Source organism: Thamnophis sirtalis, unplaced genomic scaffold, assembly GCF_051295495.1.
Source record: "Thamnophis sirtalis isolate CommonGarterSnake01/CBP01778 unplaced genomic scaffold, rThaSir2_p1.2 scaffold_2, whole genome shotgun sequence".
NCBI classification, from domain to species: domain Eukaryota; kingdom Metazoa; phylum Chordata; class Lepidosauria; order Squamata; family Natricidae; genus Thamnophis; species Thamnophis sirtalis.
The window spans coordinates 101,378,087-101,395,365 of NW_028261382.1; the positions used below are offsets into that span (position 1 = coordinate 101,378,087).

Genomic DNA, 17,279 nt, shown 5'->3' on the forward strand with positions numbered 1-17,279 from the left:
TACTACTGGTGGGCGTGGCAGGGGAAGGATATAGTAAAATCCCCATTCCCTCCTGACCAGCTGGGACTTGGGAGGCAGAGAATAGATGGGGGCAGGGCCAGCTAGAGATGGTATTTGCCGGTTCTCCAAACTACTCAAAATTCCTGCTTCCGGTTCTCCAGAACTGGTCAGAACCTGCTGAATACCCACCTCTGCACCATAACCTCCCCCCCCCCCAAAAAAAAAAACAACAACAGAGCTTCCAGCCCCGTTTGGCGCAGAGTCCCACTCCCTGCAGGGTCCGGCTTGGAGGAGGAAGAGGGGAAGGCCCAGAGACAGGCAGAGGCTCTTCCTTGTGAGGGACAGCCCCACTTCCCCAGAGCCCCCATTGGGTAGCGTCTGTCTGGGCTCCCCACTTCCCTTCTGGGGGAGCCTCATTCAGAGGACGAGGAGGCGGATCCCCTGGCCCTTTTCCAGGCTGGGCCACGGAGGGAAAGGGGGCTCTGGGAAGGTCCAGCCCTGGGATGGGGGCGAAATTCAGCAGGTTCTGGAGAACCGGAAATTTTGAGTAGTTTGGAGAGCAGCCAAATGCCGCCTCTGGCTGCCCCAGGAGTGGGGAGGGGAGGGGGATTTTGCGGTATCCGTCCCCTGCCACGCCCGCAGCACCGGCGGTAGAAATGTCAATGCCACCTGGGGATTGGGGGGGGGAGGTTAAGCAAGGCAGCCTTGCGGGGGGGGGGCGGGTATCCCCATTGCACCCTTCATGGAGGCCGCTCGGAGAGGCGAACGGCAGCCCAGGGTAGGCAAGGCGGGTGCGGGCGGTCGTGGTGGTGTTGGCCGGGGGGGGGGGGCGGAGAGCCGGCTCCGCTCAAGCCAAGTCTGAGGAGGGGCCGCCTGCCTCTCTCGGGGCCGGCTTGGCGCTCCTGCCGGAGGAGCAGCTGGGCCTTTGCGCGGCTCTGTCTTCCCGGCTGGACTACTGCCGTGCGCTCCAGGCGGGGCGGCCCTTGAAGGCCGTCTCAAAATTGCCTCGGCCACTCGCGACGCCGCCTCCTCCTCTTCCGCAGCCGTTGGCCCAGAGCGGCGACCTCCTTCCGCGGCTGAGCCGGAGCGCCTCTTCCGGGGGCGGGTCGCAGGAAGGGGCGGGGAAAGAGCGGGATCCTGCGCAGACGGCAGGACGCGCTACGCCGCGCGATCTATGGTTCCGGCCGGGCGCTCTGGGAGCTGTAGTCTTCCGCGGCGGGGCGGGGCGCCGTCGTCCCAGAGTGCCTCGCGCCGGATGGCCAGGAGGTTCCCTGCCGCCGGGATGCCGCGCCGCCGGCTCGGCCGCTGAGCCCGCGCGGCCCGGTGCGCCCCCGCCCGCCCGCCCGCCCGCCCGCCCCGGCGCCGAGGATGCTTCGCTGCATGCCGCCGCTGTGGCGCTGCAACCGGCAGGTGGAGACGCTGGACCGGCGGCACTGCTCGCTGCAGGCCGTGCCCGACGACGTCTACCGCTACAGCCGCTCGCTGGAGGAGCTGCTGCTCGACTCCAACCAGCTCCGCGAGCTGCCCAAGGTGGGACCGGCGGGAGCTCCGCGCGGGCGGGGCGGGGACGTCGCCCGGTGGGGGTCCCGCTGCGCCCCTCCCCCCGCGCACACCTGTGGCCGTTGCTGTGTGTGGGTGGGGCTGCCCCTCCCCCTCCTACCCCCCCCCGCCCTCCCTCCCTCCCTTCCCGCGGGGCCCCCGCGGCCGTCGGTGCAGAAACGGTCCGGAGCCTCCTCCGCCCCGCCCCCCGCCCCCTCCTTAGCCAGACGGCGCTCGGCCTGGGCTCCTTGTGGCTGGGCGCGAAGGCCGCCGGTTCCCTCGGCCTCCTGGCCCCGGAAGGTGCCCAAAGCGGCCTCCCTGCTGCCCGCCCGGGCCCCCTTACCTAGCCGGCTGTACAGCGGGGGTGGGCTGGGCTGGGTCCCCAGGAAAATCGCCAGCTGGGAAAGTTAATGGGCGGAGCCGAGGAACCCTGGCGGTGCAACTCTTCTTTTTATGAATGAAAGTGTTAAACTATGGACTGGTATCTTAATTTCTTGATGGGTGGGTCCCCGAGTAAGAATCTGCAGGAGGGTGACAATTGCACATTATCGCTTTCCAGCCAGTGGTGATAAGGGAAGAACCAGAAAAGGGGATTGGCAGGAATTGGGTTCTGGATGCTTGTGATTTAGGGGAGAAATATTCTATGGGATGGATGGGCAGGTGGTGGTGGTGGTGGTGACTGGGCTGTTCGGAGGTCCAGAAATGAATAAGGATGGTGATTGGTGACTACTTGCTTAGAAAAAGTATGCTCCGGAGGTAAGCCTTAAGAATAAGTCTCCCTCCAATTTGTAAGGGGGCCCAACGGCAACTTCACTGCAACTCAGGGTGGTGTACAGGATTAAGAACGTTAGATTCATGTGTAAACTTGTGGCAGCTTTGAAACTAAAGGCAGATTTGATGTGGAAAGTCTGAGCCTGTTGTTAGTACCAGGATGAAACATTCCAAAGGTGGAGCAGACCGTTTTCTAGTGGGGTCAAAAGTGGATCTTGGGGGGGGGGGGAATTACACACACACAAATAGCGAAACCACTTTCTCGTGGCTGTTATACCATTTCCATACGTTTGGTCATCCCTTCTCTCTGCACGGCCAGACCGTCTCAATGTCCTTTTGTCCTGGTCACCCATTTCTGCATGCGAGCCGCTTTCTTCCCATTGTCTCCAATTTCTTTTTACGGCTCCATGGCCCATTGAGCTCTCACTCTCTCGTGGGTGGGAGATATGCTAATGAGAAATACAGAAAAAGAAAGCATGGTGGAATGAAGATGGGAGGGGGGCTCTAAAAGAGGTGGGAATGAATGCTGCAAAATGTATGAATGACAGAAATCATCTGCGCATTGAGGGAAAAAGTTGAAAAAACAATAATGAAAGAGACCGAGGAACAAAGGAGGCGAATCAGGGTAGACCCAAAGAACAAGAGCTTTGCATGTGAGGGAAGATGCCTAAGTAAAGAACCTCCAGCAGAAGGAGGAGGAGAAGGGAGACGGTTGGGATTAATGGAAGTGAGGAGGTTTTAGGGATTTGCATGGAATTGGTGCGGGTTTGTTAAAGAGTGGAATTGGAACCAGTGCTAAGGGAAGATGGGGAGTGGATGCAGTTCACTGACGGAGTGGATCTGCAGCTAACGTAATGTATGGGGGAAGCTGGCGTGGGTGCTTGATGACTGGAAGGGTAGGACTATTGTGTCGCCGTAGCCGGAGGGAGCACAAGAACCACCGGAGTGGGTCCTTGGGAATGGGCGCTTGGCAGAGTTCTCACCAGAAAGGGCCGAGACCTGTCAGTGAAGAAGATTGGGAGAGGCGGTGAGGCTTCCTCCTCCTCCTCCTCCTCCTCTCCGTTTCTCTGGGTCTTTCCTTCAGCCATCAGGCAGGAGTCTGAGGCAGCAGCTATAGCTACGTATGGGGTGGGGGGGGTGGGGGGCTTGGCAGGAGCATAGAATCCAGATCTGGAGGAGCAACTCTTCCATGAACTTTGTCCTCTCAAACTCCTGTGGAGTCCTGCCTCCAATTCTGGGGCCCCCAAAAGCCCCCGGCCGATGGGAGCCAGGCCAAAGAGGGCCAGCAAGGGACTGAAAGGGTCAAGCTTCCTCTTAGCCTCCAGAGGAGGAGGGAGGACAGCTGCTTTCCCTTTTGGGGGGGGGCGTTGTCCTGCAGAAGAGGGAGTGGGCTTATTCTGTAGCGCCCCCAGAGCTGGCCGGGTGCAGTGAAGGGGGGAAGGTGCAAGGAAAGAGCCTCAGGGGGAGCCTCAGCATGGCATCGGACGTCAGCCAGCGGAACAGTCTGCCACAGGAAAGGAGCTCTTTTACTAGAGGTTTTTAAAGAGAGATGAACAGAGAATCTCTCCTGGACCAAGCAGGACATTGGAGCGGAGTTGGCTGTGGCTTTAGGATTCCTACAACGTAATGTCCAGACTTAATTCTGCTTTGATGGATGCAAAATTGAGAGAAGCAACGTCGTCTTTTGATCCTGACCTTCTGCTTCTGTTGCTGCAGTCGAGGAGATAGCGCTTGCTTTCTCTGCCTATCCGGGCATCCTGTTGCGCTGCCCCGTCATGGCAGTTGTGGGGGGAGGTTGTTCCTGGGTGGGACAAGGGAAAGGGTTCCAGGAGCGCCTGCCAATAAGGTATAATCTCGGCAAGATCACTCAAGGCAAGAAGGGCAGCTTCCCAGCTGCCTGGCTAAGACAAGCAGGCCCTTATATTGAGCAGCAGGCAGAGACGCTCACAAGAGCAGCAGAGGCATCCCTGCATATTGAGTGGGCAGGGGGGGCTAGGGTTAAACCACTTCTGAAAAAGAGGAACACCTAATAGGAAACATAAAACAATGGGCAGTGCCCTGTTGAATGGTGTGCCCCTCGGGTCAGGCAGCACTTGGAGAGCTGCAGGGCTCAACACCGTGAAAGGTGAAATGGCCACACCATCAAATTGAAATGTACTCAGTCAGGGCACTTTCAAACAGACGAGGTTGTTTACGGCTCACGCAAACCGAAGAAGGAAAGGTGTGCCAAGGACGACTTTCGGGCGCAAGGTGGGCATCCCCTTAATACCATTGTCTAAGTTTGGGCCTCAACCCTTCATACAAAAGAAGAAGAGTTTGAGGATCAAGTTCAAGTTGAACTCAATGAAACCTGTGGGTGAGATGTGCTCCTTGTGACTGGAGACTGGAATGTCAAAGTTAGAAATGCTAAGGAGGAAAATGCAAAACCAACATGGAGACAGTTTATGTCAATCTGTTGCTTTCTTGGTAACTCAGACTCCCCTCCCCCCCCCAAAAAAATATGTTTATATGTAGATATCACCAAATGAAATACACAGAAACCGAACCAAACTGACCGTGCTATTACTAGAAGGAAGCAAAAGAACTCTGTCATTCCTAATTTGAGTCCCCTTCGGGGGAAGAGGGCAGCATATAAATTTAATAAACTAAACTGAAACTGAACTAATTTAAAGAGCTGAGAGTTAAAGAAGTGGCCAGGGGTTTACTGTGAAAGTCTTCAGAAATTGCTTATGCACGTGGGCGTAAAATTTTGGTCAGGAACAGAAATTATAAAGTAATAATGTCAACTGCATATAAAGAAAATTTATATATCTTATAGATGGTATTTTCCACCGGCGAGGTTGGCAAACATGTTTAAAGACAAATTAGCCAAATGTTGGAAATGCCACCAGTTACCTGGGTTTTACTATTCTATGTGGTGGACATGTGGAGAAGCAAAGAAGTATTGGACAAAAATAAAGATATGGTTGGAAAAGATGATAAAAAAAGTATTGTGTTAAAACCAGAAATATTTTTGTTGGGTATATTACCTGAAACTTATAATAAAGAGAATACATATTTAATTTTTCATATATTAATCACAGCTAGAATTGTATTTGCACAATATTGGAAAAGTGAAGAGATTCCTGCTGAAGAGAAGGTGATTAGGAAAATATTAGAATGCGCAGAAATGAATAGATTAACATTTGCAATTAAGGGGAAAGTGGAAACTGAATATTATACGATTTGAGAAGTATTTTACCAATGGTTGGAGAGAAAAAAAGGAAATTGGAAATAAAAGAAGAAGATAAAAAGAAGAATAGAAAATGTATTAAGACTGAGATAAAAAAATAAAATGATAATTTATTTATTTATTATCAAAATTTATATGCTGCCCAATCCCGAAGGACTCCGGGCGGCTCACAAAAAAAGAGGGGAAAAAAGACAGTTTAAAATCACAACACCACATACATTCATTCTAATCGGGGCTGGACCTCAACAATGAGGTCAACAGCCCCAGGCCTGCTGGAACAGCCAGGTTTTTATAGCTTTCCTAATTGTTACATGAGTATGATGAAAATAACTATAATCAATGTTATTTTTGTATATATAGAAGAAGACATGTTAAGAAGGAACTGAAGAGATTTCTAAGATTTAACTGTATAATGTATTATAATTTATGGAAGAACGTCACACTGATATCTATGCCCAGACAACACACTGCTTAAGGAAAGATGGAATGTATGTATTTTAAAATTGAAAAATAAGAAATTTTTACCAAAAAAAAAAGCGCTTATGCACATGTTCCAGGCCCAGCTAAAGTGGGAGTTCCTATTGAAGGCTCTCGGACACACGCTTACCATTTTCAAGGAGAACATCAGAAATTCCCTTGAGGCCCTGAACCTCATTGATAGGGAACTGAAGAAATGGTGGAATGAATTTAAAGAAGTCCAGAATGAATGTGAAGAGACTGTCAGAGATTAGGAAACGGAAAAAGAAGAAAGCAAAGTAGATGTTAGAAAAAACAATGGAGATTGGCCAGAAGATGAGAGAAGCCAAATCCCCCAGAAAGCCAGAAAGACAAAGATCTCAGGAAGGAATTTAATAAAGAATTTCATAGAGTGGCTTCAAAAAGAAAAAGTACGGCAGTGACGTTCTAAAAATACTGAAGATGGCAAGGAAGTTTTCCGAAAGAACTTTGAACTTTGAAGGAGGTTCCAGCTCCAAATAGATCTGTTAATAGATGCTGATGGGCAGCAATAAATTTAAGGAACATCAAACACGGCTGGAAGGAGTGCACTGAAATCTGGTATAGTACATACTTCTCAACATCTGAGATGATTTGCAAAATGTCCTCTACTTATCAGAACCCCTGAAAGATGAAGTTAGATTAGCAGTCTGGTAATTACCAAGTTGGGTGGCAACAAAAATTATGGAATATCTCTAGAAATAAGACAAGTAACAGAAGGAGGATATATGCGTATTCTAGTCTATGTTATACTGTGGCATGTGCCCAGAAACATCTCATTGGCCTCCCATGGAAGGTGAGGAACCATAATCCAGCATAGACGGACAGGCAGGCAGGCTCCAGGCCAGCAAAGGAATAACAGAGAACAGTGGGAGTCAACCTGCTCCCTACCGCCCACTAGTGGGCGTTCCAGCTTTCATGGTGGGCGATGGGGGGGTTTGCTGTAACTCTGCTTTATAAAATTTATAAAGTAAAGTTACTTCCCTGCTTTATAAATCACCATCACTGTGGAACCGGTGGGCAGTTCGAAAACTTTACTACTAACAGAGATACAAAAGTGGGCGGTAGGTATAAAAAGGTTGACTCCCCCTGACGTAGACTGACATGGTTGGAAAAGAGACCTTGGAGGTCTTCTAGCCCTCTGCTTGAACGGGAGACCCTCTGCTTGAACCAGTCTTCTCTTCTTGGACATCTCTGGTGATGGAGCCCCCAGGGGGGGAGGGAAGCCATTCAAGTGATCAGTTGTTTTCACTCTCAGAAATTTTCTCCTTGGATCTTGGAGGATCTCCTGCCCATTACTTCTCGTCCTACTCACAGGAGCTTTGAAGAATCAGTTGACCCCCCCCCCACCCTTCTCTGTGACAGCTGCTCAATACTAAGCTCGGCTCTTATGCCACCCCTGACCCTTCCATTTGATAGGTCAGACATGCCCAGTTCCCTTCACCGTCCGTCCTAAGGATTTAGCCTCCAGGCTCTTTATCTTCTTCGTTTCTCTTCTCTGCACTCTTTCTGCAGCCTCTTTTCTGCACCACGGGGGTCAGAACTGAATGCCGTACTCCAAGTGTGGCCTCACTAGTGCGCTATAGAGCGGTACCCTCGCGCCTTGCGATCCTGATGCATTGGCAGCTGCCGCCACCCTGGCGTTAAGCCAGGTGGTCCACCAGGAGAACCAGATCTTTCTCAGGGACCGGTTTTTCCTGCCTAGCGCAAGATCTTGCTTCTCTCCCCACTGAGCTGTATCTTGTCGGATGGGGGCTCCCTGCTCCAGTCGGCCAAGATCCTCTTCTGAATCGTCAGCTTCTCTCCTGAAGCAGGTGTGTCCAAGCACGCGGCCTTGGACAGCGAATAATGCAGGCCTCCTGCAAGGGAATTAGAAGAAATGGGTGACATTGTAAAAAAGATGCCTGGATCAATAAAATTAAGCTTAAATGGAATCCTGAACCCAGTGAAGAAGCAGAGATCTAAAGAAGAATTCAAAGAAGAAGAAGAAGACAGTGAAGGGAGGGAAATAAAAAGCAGACAAGAAACCCCATCAGTCTTGGCATTGGTGTAGGGAAAACAGCTAAAAAGAGGAGGTGTCCCAGCAAAAGGGAATAGAAAGCAGGCAAAAGTCCTCTTGGAGGTTGTTAGTGGTGTAAAGAAAACTGAAGTAGGAGGCTCTGCCCCAAGAAAGAGGAATGTAAAATGCTTGAGGGTGATGAGAGGGTGGTTTGGGGAAAAACCACGGTTGGGAGTGGAGATGTTAAAGAAAGGGGGGAAGACAGGAACAGAGAAATGGGACAAAAGAGGGGGGGGAAAAATCAGATATCTCGATATGTGAAAATACAAAGGAAGATAAAGGTTTTATTCCTAAACATGAAAATAAAATGGAGTTGCTAACTGGTTGAACGTAATAATGGAAAGATAACTAAAAAAGCCCAAAATACGTTGAATACGGATAAATATGAAGCTCAGATGGGGAGGTTGTAAAGCAGAGGTTTTGTTTCACTTTTACACGTGATAATTAAACTGAGTTGTGAATTGACTGAAAATGACAACAGTAGGATAATCAAACATTGGTTAAAATATATGAGACATGGATGTATATATATAGAAATTTTAAGACGATGAATAAAGTGAGATGTTTACTGCTTGTTTTTTTTTAACATAATAGATTAAGGGAATTGTAATAAACATTGAACAGTGTGCTGTGTCATTTATAGACAATTTAAGGATAATTTGATCCAAGTTATAGAAAAATAGAGAGGGAACCTGGAATACATCTACAATGGGAAACTATTATGATTTTAAGATAGAAGCACAAGTTTGGGGCGCGTAAGGGTGTATAATTATTCAAAGATCATGATGAGAATAGCTAGGAATTGTAACCAGGTCTACATCGCGACCAAATTTAAGCTGGGGGGGGGAGGGGTTTAAAAGTACAATGACTATAGATGTGTACATTTTTGTTCTATTTTTTTTCCAAGGAAGGATGTTAAAATGAAATATGTATATCGAAAAGGAACTATAAATACCATCAACGTAAAACGGAGCTTGCTCAGAAGAGCCTGAAATACACCAAGTAAATGATAAGAGTGAGAAGAAACGAAGAGAGGCAAGGGAAGAAGAGTAGAGAGGGCAAGGAGGGGGGAAGAGGAGGAGAGAAAGAAGGAGTGGAAAGGGTGGAAAGGAGAAGTAGAAAGAAGGTAGGGAGGGGGAGGAGGGAGAAGAAAGTGATGGATAGAGATAAATATGGTGTATGGAAAGCAGAAGAGCTAAATGTGTTTTGGGAGCTGATGACAAGATGAATTGATGTAAACACTTAATAATACAAAGTGATGTTTTTGCTGTGTAATAGTATACATGTGATTAAATGTTGTGAAAATGGAAAAATAAATTTTTTTACCAAAAAAACCAAAAGACCTTTGAGTCCCCTGAGGGAGGCCAATTAAGGTCCCTACAGCTGAGCTCCTTAACTCGCATTTGTCTTGTCGCTTTTGAGGGCCAAGGGGAGGAAAGGAGCAGCCTCCGTGCGGGAGGGGGGAGGATGGTCAGGACAAGGCAGGACAAGACTGGCTGTAATGGGGGGGGAGGGAGGGAGAGTCACAAATGCTGTGGGTATTGGCTGGGAGGCAACTTTTTCATTATCCTTGGAGCTGTGGGCGGTTGTTGTCCGAGGTGGTTGCTAAACAAGGAGCACTTGTAGCCCAGCGTTGAGCACGGAGGTTGAGCACAGAAGGGCGTTGCTTCCCTTGGTTGGCCAGTGTATGTGCAGGTAAAGACGTCGGAAATGTTTCTGCTGTAGGAGCTGGGCTGGTACTTGGATAAGGTGGAGGTAAGGTCAGAAATGATTGACGGTGAATGCTGGATAGATTGTATAATGCAACAACCAGCATGGAACTAAAAAAGACAAGCCAGTTGTGTTTAGCAGGGAAGGTTGCAAATCCATCAGCCAGGAGTAGCGGACTTGGCTCTTTGAAAGTTTTGCTGGCAGAGACAGACTTTCAGCATTTACAGTCGCCAGGAGGACCAACGGACAGTGGCGCCAGAGGCCCCAAGAGGCTCTGGGCGTCTCAGCCGTGAGGTTGCCTGGGAAGAAGGTCTAAAGGGCGTCTTCTGCTCTGGGGAGCCTTCAGGGCGGTGGGGTTCCTGTTGAGGCTTCCTCCGGCCTTCAGCATTGGGGGCAAACGGGCCCCCAAAGACGCCTCTGCCGCAGAGCTGCCTTTGCGGTGGGTGCAGCTACCGCGGGCCCTTTGCTCGCTCCGGCAGGAAGAGCAGGCCGCCCCGAGGGGAGGGAGGGTGCTTGGAGGGGGAGGCTGGCTGGCGGGAGGCCCCAGTAAGCAGCCCCTTCCCCTCTGCCCGCAGCCTTTCTTCCGACTTCTGAACCTGCGCAGGCTGGGCCTGAGTGACAATGAGATCCAGCGCCTCCCTCCCGAAGTGGCCAATTTCATGCAGCTGGTGGAGCTGGACATCTCCCGCAATGGTGGGTGAGGGGAGTCTGTCCCCGTGTGCATCAGGGGAGCCACGTGGAGCTGCTGAGGCTGGAGCCTGGCTGTCCGGGGGGGGGGGGGGGTCGCTCTTCCTGTCTTCATGCAGGGGGGGTCGGGGGGCTTGCGTGGCTTGGAGCTGGTCTCCCTCCCTGACTCCTGCCGGCCTTTGGGCTGCTCTGCTCCAGACATCCCGGAGATTCCCGAGAGCATCAAGTTCTGCAAGTCCCTGGAGATTGCCGACTTCAGCGGAAACCCCTTGTCCAGGTAGGGGAGAAGCGTCGGCCTGGGCTTCTGGAAGGGCCTCTCTTGACTGGGGGGGACCTGGCTGGGGTGGAGGCGGCTGCGGGGAGGTTTGGGGCTGCTGTGCGAATGCTCTGTCGGAGGGACAGAGGGGGGGGGGAGAGGCCCAAAGGGCCAGTGCTGAACGTGGCCGCTCGCTCTCTCCGGGGGTCCTGAGAGCCCCCAAGAGCAGTTGCCCTGAGGGGCTCCATCTGCCCAGCTCCTCGCACGGCTGCAGAACCCGTGCCAAATCAATGAAGCGGTTGACGTGATGGACCGGGGACTTGAAGCCGTCATGGACTGGATGAGGATTAACAAGCTTGTACTCAACCCAGAAAAGACCGAGTGGCTGTTGTGTTTCCCTCCCAAAAATTTGGCCATTAATCCAACACTCAGGCTGGGGGGTCAAATTTTACACCCCTCAGAGAGGGTTCGCAACTTGGGAGTCCTCCTGGATCCACAGCTGTCATTCGACCATCATATAGCGGCTGTGACCAGGGGGGCATTCGCCCAGGTACGCCTGGTGCGCCAGTTGCGACCCTACCTGAACCGGGAGGCCCTCACAACAGTCACTCGGGCCCTCGTGATTTCTAGGCTGGAATACTGCAACGTGCTCTACATGGGGCTGCCCTTGAAGTGCATCCGGCGACTTCAGCTAGTGCAGAACGCAGCCGCGCGAGTGATCGCGGGTGCACCCCGATTCACCCGCATTACACCTATCCTCCGCGAGCTGCGCTGGCTACCTGTCGATCTCCGGATGCGCTTCAAGGTGCTACTGATCACCCATAAAGCCCTACATGGCAGTGGATCTGGATACTTGAGAGACCGCCTTCTGCCAATTACCTCCCTACGACCCATAAGATCTCATAGGTTAGGCCTCCTCCGCATTCCATCGGCCAGCCAGTGTCGGCTGGCAACTACAAGGAGGAGGGCCTTCTCAGCAGCGGCCCCGACCCTTTGGAACGAGCTCCCCGTAGAGATTCGTACCCTCTCCACCGTCCAGGCCTTCCGCATAGCCTTGAAGAACTGGCTCGCCCGTCAGGCCTGGGGATAAGGACCATTACCCCGCCCGAATGTTGTATGCATGTTGCTTATTATTTTATTATGTGTTGTCGTCTTAGTGCTGTATTTCCCCTTCCCTGGTTTCTGTGAGCCGCCCTGAGTCCCCTCAGGGAAAAGGGCGGCCTACAAATAAAATCAATTCTAATTCTAATTCTAATTCTAACCCTCCGGGGCCCCCCTGCTTCTCCCCCAGGCTCCCCGAAGGCTTCACCCAGCTGCGCAACCTGGGCCACCTGGCCTTGAACGACGTCTCCTTGCAGAGCCTGCCCAGTGACGTTGGCAAGTGAGTCCGTGCCCGATGGGTGGCGGGTGGCGGGGAGGCAGGGTTCTCGGCCACTCCTCTGCTCAACCCCGGCTCTCCTTCCTCCCTCAGCTTGGCAAACCTGGTGACTTTGGAGCTTCGTGAGAATCTGCTGAAGTGCCTCCCGGCGTGAGTGCCCGTCCGCTCCTGCCCCAGCTGAGGTGGGGGGGGGCACGGCCCCTGTGCTCCCAGGGCCCCTGACTTCTTTCTCTGCTTGCAGATCACTCTCCTTCCTTGTGAAATTGGAGCAGCTGGACCTTGGGGGCAACGACCTTGAAGTGTTGGTAAGGGGGGCTGGGCGGGTGGGGGAGGTGGGGCGCCCGCCTGCCTTCCCTTTCCTGGCCAGTGTCTCGCCCTGCGGCCCTTTCCCACCCGGGCCAGTGGTGCTGCTCCTTGCCCCGGGTCCTGAGTGGAAATGACCCTCCTGCAGCTTCCTCTCTCAGCAGACCCCTTGAGGGCTGGGCCTGAAGGTGCTGGGGGTGGTGGTGCGCGTGTGTGTGTGTGTCCCCCCCCGGGAGGGTGTTTGCCTCGGAGAGTGATGTCGTGCTCCTCTCCTTCCCAGCCAGATACCCTGGGCGCCCTGCCAAACCTGCGTGAGCTCTGGCTGGACAGGAACCAGCTCTCCTGCCTGCCCCCTGTGAGTATTTCCCCCCTCCCGTGCCTTGTCCTTCCAGTGCAGCGGCCTTGGCCTCCAGTGGCCCCTCGCAGGCTGACCAAACACCCCACCCAAAGGGAAGCCAGTGGGGGGACGGGGACTCGGGGCTGAGGGAAAGCCAGACGGGGGACCCAGACCAGTGAACGTGGGTCAAGGTGCTTCCTTGAAATAAAGGCGCGGCTAGAGCAGGAAGCCCCTCACCAGGGACAGGAAAGCAGGCTGAGTGCCCCCCCGTGCTGCTTCTTCTCCTTTCCCCCGGAAGGACGAGGATGAGCTGGGGGGGGAGGGCGTGGCTCTGGATTTCAGGAAGGCCTAAAGGGGGGAGGGGCTGATGCTGCTTCCAGAGGGCGTCCCGTGGAGTCCAGTGGACGGGGAAGGCAACCAGGATGCCGAAGTGGGGCGCATAATGGTGGTGCAGAGGCTTTTTCCCAACATAGGGCTGAAATTGGCATATGGGCAGAATTGGTGCCCCCGCCCCCGTGTTTGATTCAACTGGGCGCGGCCTCGGGCAGGGGGGCAGGCAGCCCAGGGTGCAAGAGCGGAAGTGTTGCTTCTGTCCTGCGGGCATTGCGGCTGCCCGAAGCTTCCCAGTCGGGAGAAGCCAGAGCCTTGCGCAAGAGGCTGGGCTGTAGCCTGCCTGGCTTCCCTCCGTGCAGGAGCTGGGCAACCTCCGTCGGCTGGTCTGCCTGGACGTCTCCGAGAACAAGCTGGAGCAGCTGCCCGATGAGATTGGCGGCTTGGTGGTGCTGACGGACCTGCTTCTGTCACAGAACCTGCTGGAGGTGATTCCCGAGGGCATTGGTGAGTGTGGCCATGCTGGGGGTGGGGGGTGGGGGCTTGGGAAAGAAGGAAGCCGTCCTGCAGTGGCATCGGCTTTTGCTTTGAAATCTCCTTTTCCTTCCTCCTGGCTCTTATTTCTGGAGAACCCTCCCTCCTCGGTGCGGCGTTTTAAGGACTGCCGCTGTGCTCGGGGGGGGGGGGGGGCTGAGGGTCAGGGGGAAAAGGCTCATGGAGGCAAAACCTTTTAAGCCTTCCTTATAAAGTTAAAAGTCATTGCTGATGTTGTCGTTGTTAGTATCGTTTGTCTCTGCTGCACTTTCCTGTTAAGAGGGCATAAGACGAGAGCGCGGAAGCATAAACATAGGGCTTTTGTTAAAGGCCTTCTGCCCTCTGATGCCCAGGGGGGCACAGGCGTTTCCTGAGAGGAGCGCTGGGGAAGGGCTGCTCCAGCCAAGGCCCGGGCAGCTTCCGGCTCCTCTGCTCCCAGATATAACGGCTCTGTCCTTAACCCCCTGAACCATGCTGATGGCCCCACGTTTCTGAGAGAGCTCAGATCCCCCCTGCAGGATCGCCTCCTGCAGACCCAGCCTGGGGCCCCCCTGGCTGCCCAGGGTCACCCGTGCTCCCTCTTGACCTTTCCTCAGGCCAGCTGAAGCAGCTCTCCATCCTGAAGGTTGACCAGAATCGTCTGATGGAGGTGACCGAAGCCATTGGGGACTGTGCCAACCTGTCGGAGCTCATCCTCACCGAGAACCTGCTACAGGTGGGCGTGCAGGTTGGCTGTGCCTGCCCTGTGCCTCGGGCAGCTGGGGTTAGGGTTAGATGAGCCAGCTGGTTTGCCAAGCGTGGCGGTCTGATGCCCCCATCCGTGGGTGCTCTTCTCTCAGACCCTCCCCAGGTCTCTGGGGAAACTCACCAAGCTGACCAACCTCAACGTGGACCGGAACCGCCTGAAGGTGCTCCCTGCAGAGATTGGGGGCTGCAGCAGCCTGAACGTCCTCTCCCTTCGGGACAACCGCCTGGACTGGCTGCCCCCGGAGCTTGCTGGCACCGCTGAGCTCCACGTCCTGGATGTAGTGGGCAACCGGTACGACCGGGGTGGGGAGACGGAAGAAGCTCAGCCTCGGCCAGGGGACGCCCCTCACCGCCCCCGGTTGTGCGTATCCACCTTGTTTCCAGGGGGGGGGGGGCTAAAGAAGACAGTGGTCCCCCTGTTTCCCTGGGCTCTGCGCTCTGGCCAGTCACTGAGCAAGCACAGGCGCGCTCCTTAGTGGCATGGGAACGTAAAACGGATCGATTTCAGGTCACCCGAAATTAAAGCAGTGAGATCCCTGTAGCAATGAGCCCGTCTCGCAGCCTGAATATAAATAAGAGACGCGTGGGGGAGCTTTACAGCTAGTCCTCGACTTACAACTGTTTCTTCCACAACCGTTCAGAATTCCGACCGCGCTGAACAAAGAGACATACAGCGCCAGGCGTTGTGGCGTCCCTTTGATCACGTGATAAAGCTGCAGGCGCTTCGCAGCGCTCCTGCCCTCAAAACGGCCTCCCCTTCCGTGGGCCTCATCCGGCTAGGAGCCTTCCCAGGAGCCTTCCCCCCCTCCCTCCGTCCTGACCGGCCCCCTCCCTCCGTGCAGCTGCTGCCAAGCCTGCTCAGCCGACGTGGAGCACGGCTGCTGTGGGGAAGGAGCCGATGTGATGTTTCCCAAAGGAGAAAGAGCCACAGGCCGTGGCGAGAGCTGGTGCTCATCTCACCATGTTTCTGGCGCTCTTTTCAGCCTTCGGAAAACGCCCGAGGGCTGTCGTTCCTCTGGTGAGGCTCTGGAGCGCCCTGTCTCTCTTTCCACTCTCTTCTGCTGCTTACCCCTGCGGCTGGCTGAGTGAGCGGGCAGAGAGGTATCTACCTGGCCCTCCTCTGCCCCGGAAGGGCCTGGGGCAACGGTAGGCCTGTCCAACCTTTGTTTGAAAGCTCCTGCAATACCAGGAAGCCGGCGGTTCCACCATTTCATACCTGGAAATCCCCCTCCCTTTGAGCTTGTCTCCTGCAAGCTTCTTCCACTGGGTCCTTTTCTGGCCCCCGGGAGTAGCCCACGCTTCTCTTCCCTCAAGGTTGGAAAGGCGGCTGTCGTGTCCCCCCTCCGACTTCTCTGCTTTGGGCCGAGTGTAGCCAAGATCCTTTAAAAAAAATATATATTTATATATAAACAATCCATTTTCCATTAACCAGTGTGTCATCTGGGTATACATATTTTGTACCAACATTCAAATATACAATCTTATTCATAATTCAATCTCATTTTATCTTAATTTTCCTAATACCTTAAGTATCTAATATTATAAAAATCCCATTGTAATTTACTTAAATCTATTAGTTATATTGACTATTAATACATTTTCTATACTTTGGATAACCTATTTTACTATTAATTCTTAGTTTATTCTCTAACCACCGGCAAAAAGATTCCCAATTGTATAATAATCGGTTTTGTTCTTTCTCTCTGATAGCCAGTGCTAATCTGTGCGTTTCTGCACATTCTAATATTTTCCTAATCACATTCTCCTCTGTAGGGGTCTCTTAACTTTTCCAATTTTGTGCAAATAGAATCCTAGCTGCTGTTATAACATGAATAGTCACTTTTTCTTTATTATAATTTTTTGGTAAAATCCCAGGCAAAAATATTTCAGGTTTTAAGTCAATATGTTGTTGTATCATTTTTTCCAGCCACCTATGTATTGTAGTCCAATATTTTTTTGCTTCTGCGCAGGTCTACCACATATGATAGTGCGAGCTCGGTGTCTGGTGGCAATGCCAACAATTTAGCTGATTATCTTTAAACATCTTCGCCAGTCTTGCCGGTAGCCAATGGTAGGCAAGATCCTTGAACTGCTATTGGTGGGATTCAGCCATCAAGCTCCTCGCCCTCCTCACTGAGCCCAGGTGGCGCAGTGGTTAGGGTGCAGTACTGCAGGCCACTTCAGCTGACTGTTATCTGCAGTTCGGCGGTTCTAATCTCACCGGCTCAAGGTTGACTCAGCCTTCCATCCTCCCGAGGTGGGTGAAATGAGGACCCAGACTGTGGGGGCGATATGCTGACTCTGTAAACCGCTTAGAGAGGGCTGAAAGCCCTATGAAGCGGTATATAAGTCTAACTGCTATTGCTATCCTTCCTTTCTGTGTGCTTTCCAGTTCCTCCGCTGCCTCTCTATTTTGTGGCGGGCCAGTATTTCAGGTGCGCCCTGACCACCACGTCGCAGAGTGGAAATATCACTTCCTGCGATCTTAGCCTCCTCGCACCTCTGTTGTTGATGCAGCCCAAGATTGCGTTGGTCCTTCCCACAGGCGTTCCTGACGAGCCGTGCCTTGCCTGCACTTTGGATTTTTCTTCCAGAAGCATCGGGCCCTTGAATTTCTTTCCCGTTGAAGAACGTATTGCGAGACAGCCAAGTGTTAAAGTCCGTAGCGCCCCTTTTGACCCTTGAATTTGTCTTCTTGGGTGTTCACAGCCTTCCCCGGTTCCATGATGTCACTTTGTGCCTTTGGTGAGCACCGCTTCTATCCACATTCTGGAAACGTCTCCTGGTGGGGATTCAGCCAATTCCAGCCAATCTACCCAGCAGTGGGGCCTTCCTTCCCCTTTCATCCACCTTAGAAGAAAGAACGGCCTACCTTTGCCCAAGTGCCTCCCTGAGGTCTAA

At 52.9% G+C, this 17,279-nt stretch overlaps 1 protein-coding gene across 8 annotated transcripts in view; it reads left to right on the forward strand.

The window, feature by feature from the left end:
- The first annotated feature begins 1,256 nt into the window (after positions 1-1,256).
- SCRIB (scribble planar cell polarity protein) overlaps positions 1,257-17,279 on the forward strand; it is a 42,552-nt gene continuing 26,529 nt past the window's right edge. For all 8 annotated transcript variants that reach the window (XM_087706594.1, XM_087706599.1, XM_087706595.1 and 5 more), the window contains exons 1-10: positions 1,257-1,530; positions 10,382-10,499; positions 10,692-10,770; positions 12,041-12,130; positions 12,221-12,277; positions 12,369-12,432; positions 12,711-12,785; positions 13,460-13,604; positions 14,228-14,346; positions 14,471-14,670. In XM_087706594.1, coding sequence (XP_087562720.1) covers positions 1,369-1,530; positions 10,382-10,499; positions 10,692-10,770; positions 12,041-12,130; positions 12,221-12,277; positions 12,369-12,432; positions 12,711-12,785; positions 13,460-13,604; positions 14,228-14,346; positions 14,471-14,670 — 1,109 coding nt within the window. In that variant the 5' untranslated portion in view covers positions 1,257-1,368. The remainder of the gene's footprint in view (positions 1,531-10,381; positions 10,500-10,691; positions 10,771-12,040; positions 12,131-12,220; positions 12,278-12,368; positions 12,433-12,710; positions 12,786-13,459; positions 13,605-14,227; positions 14,347-14,470; positions 14,671-17,279) is intronic.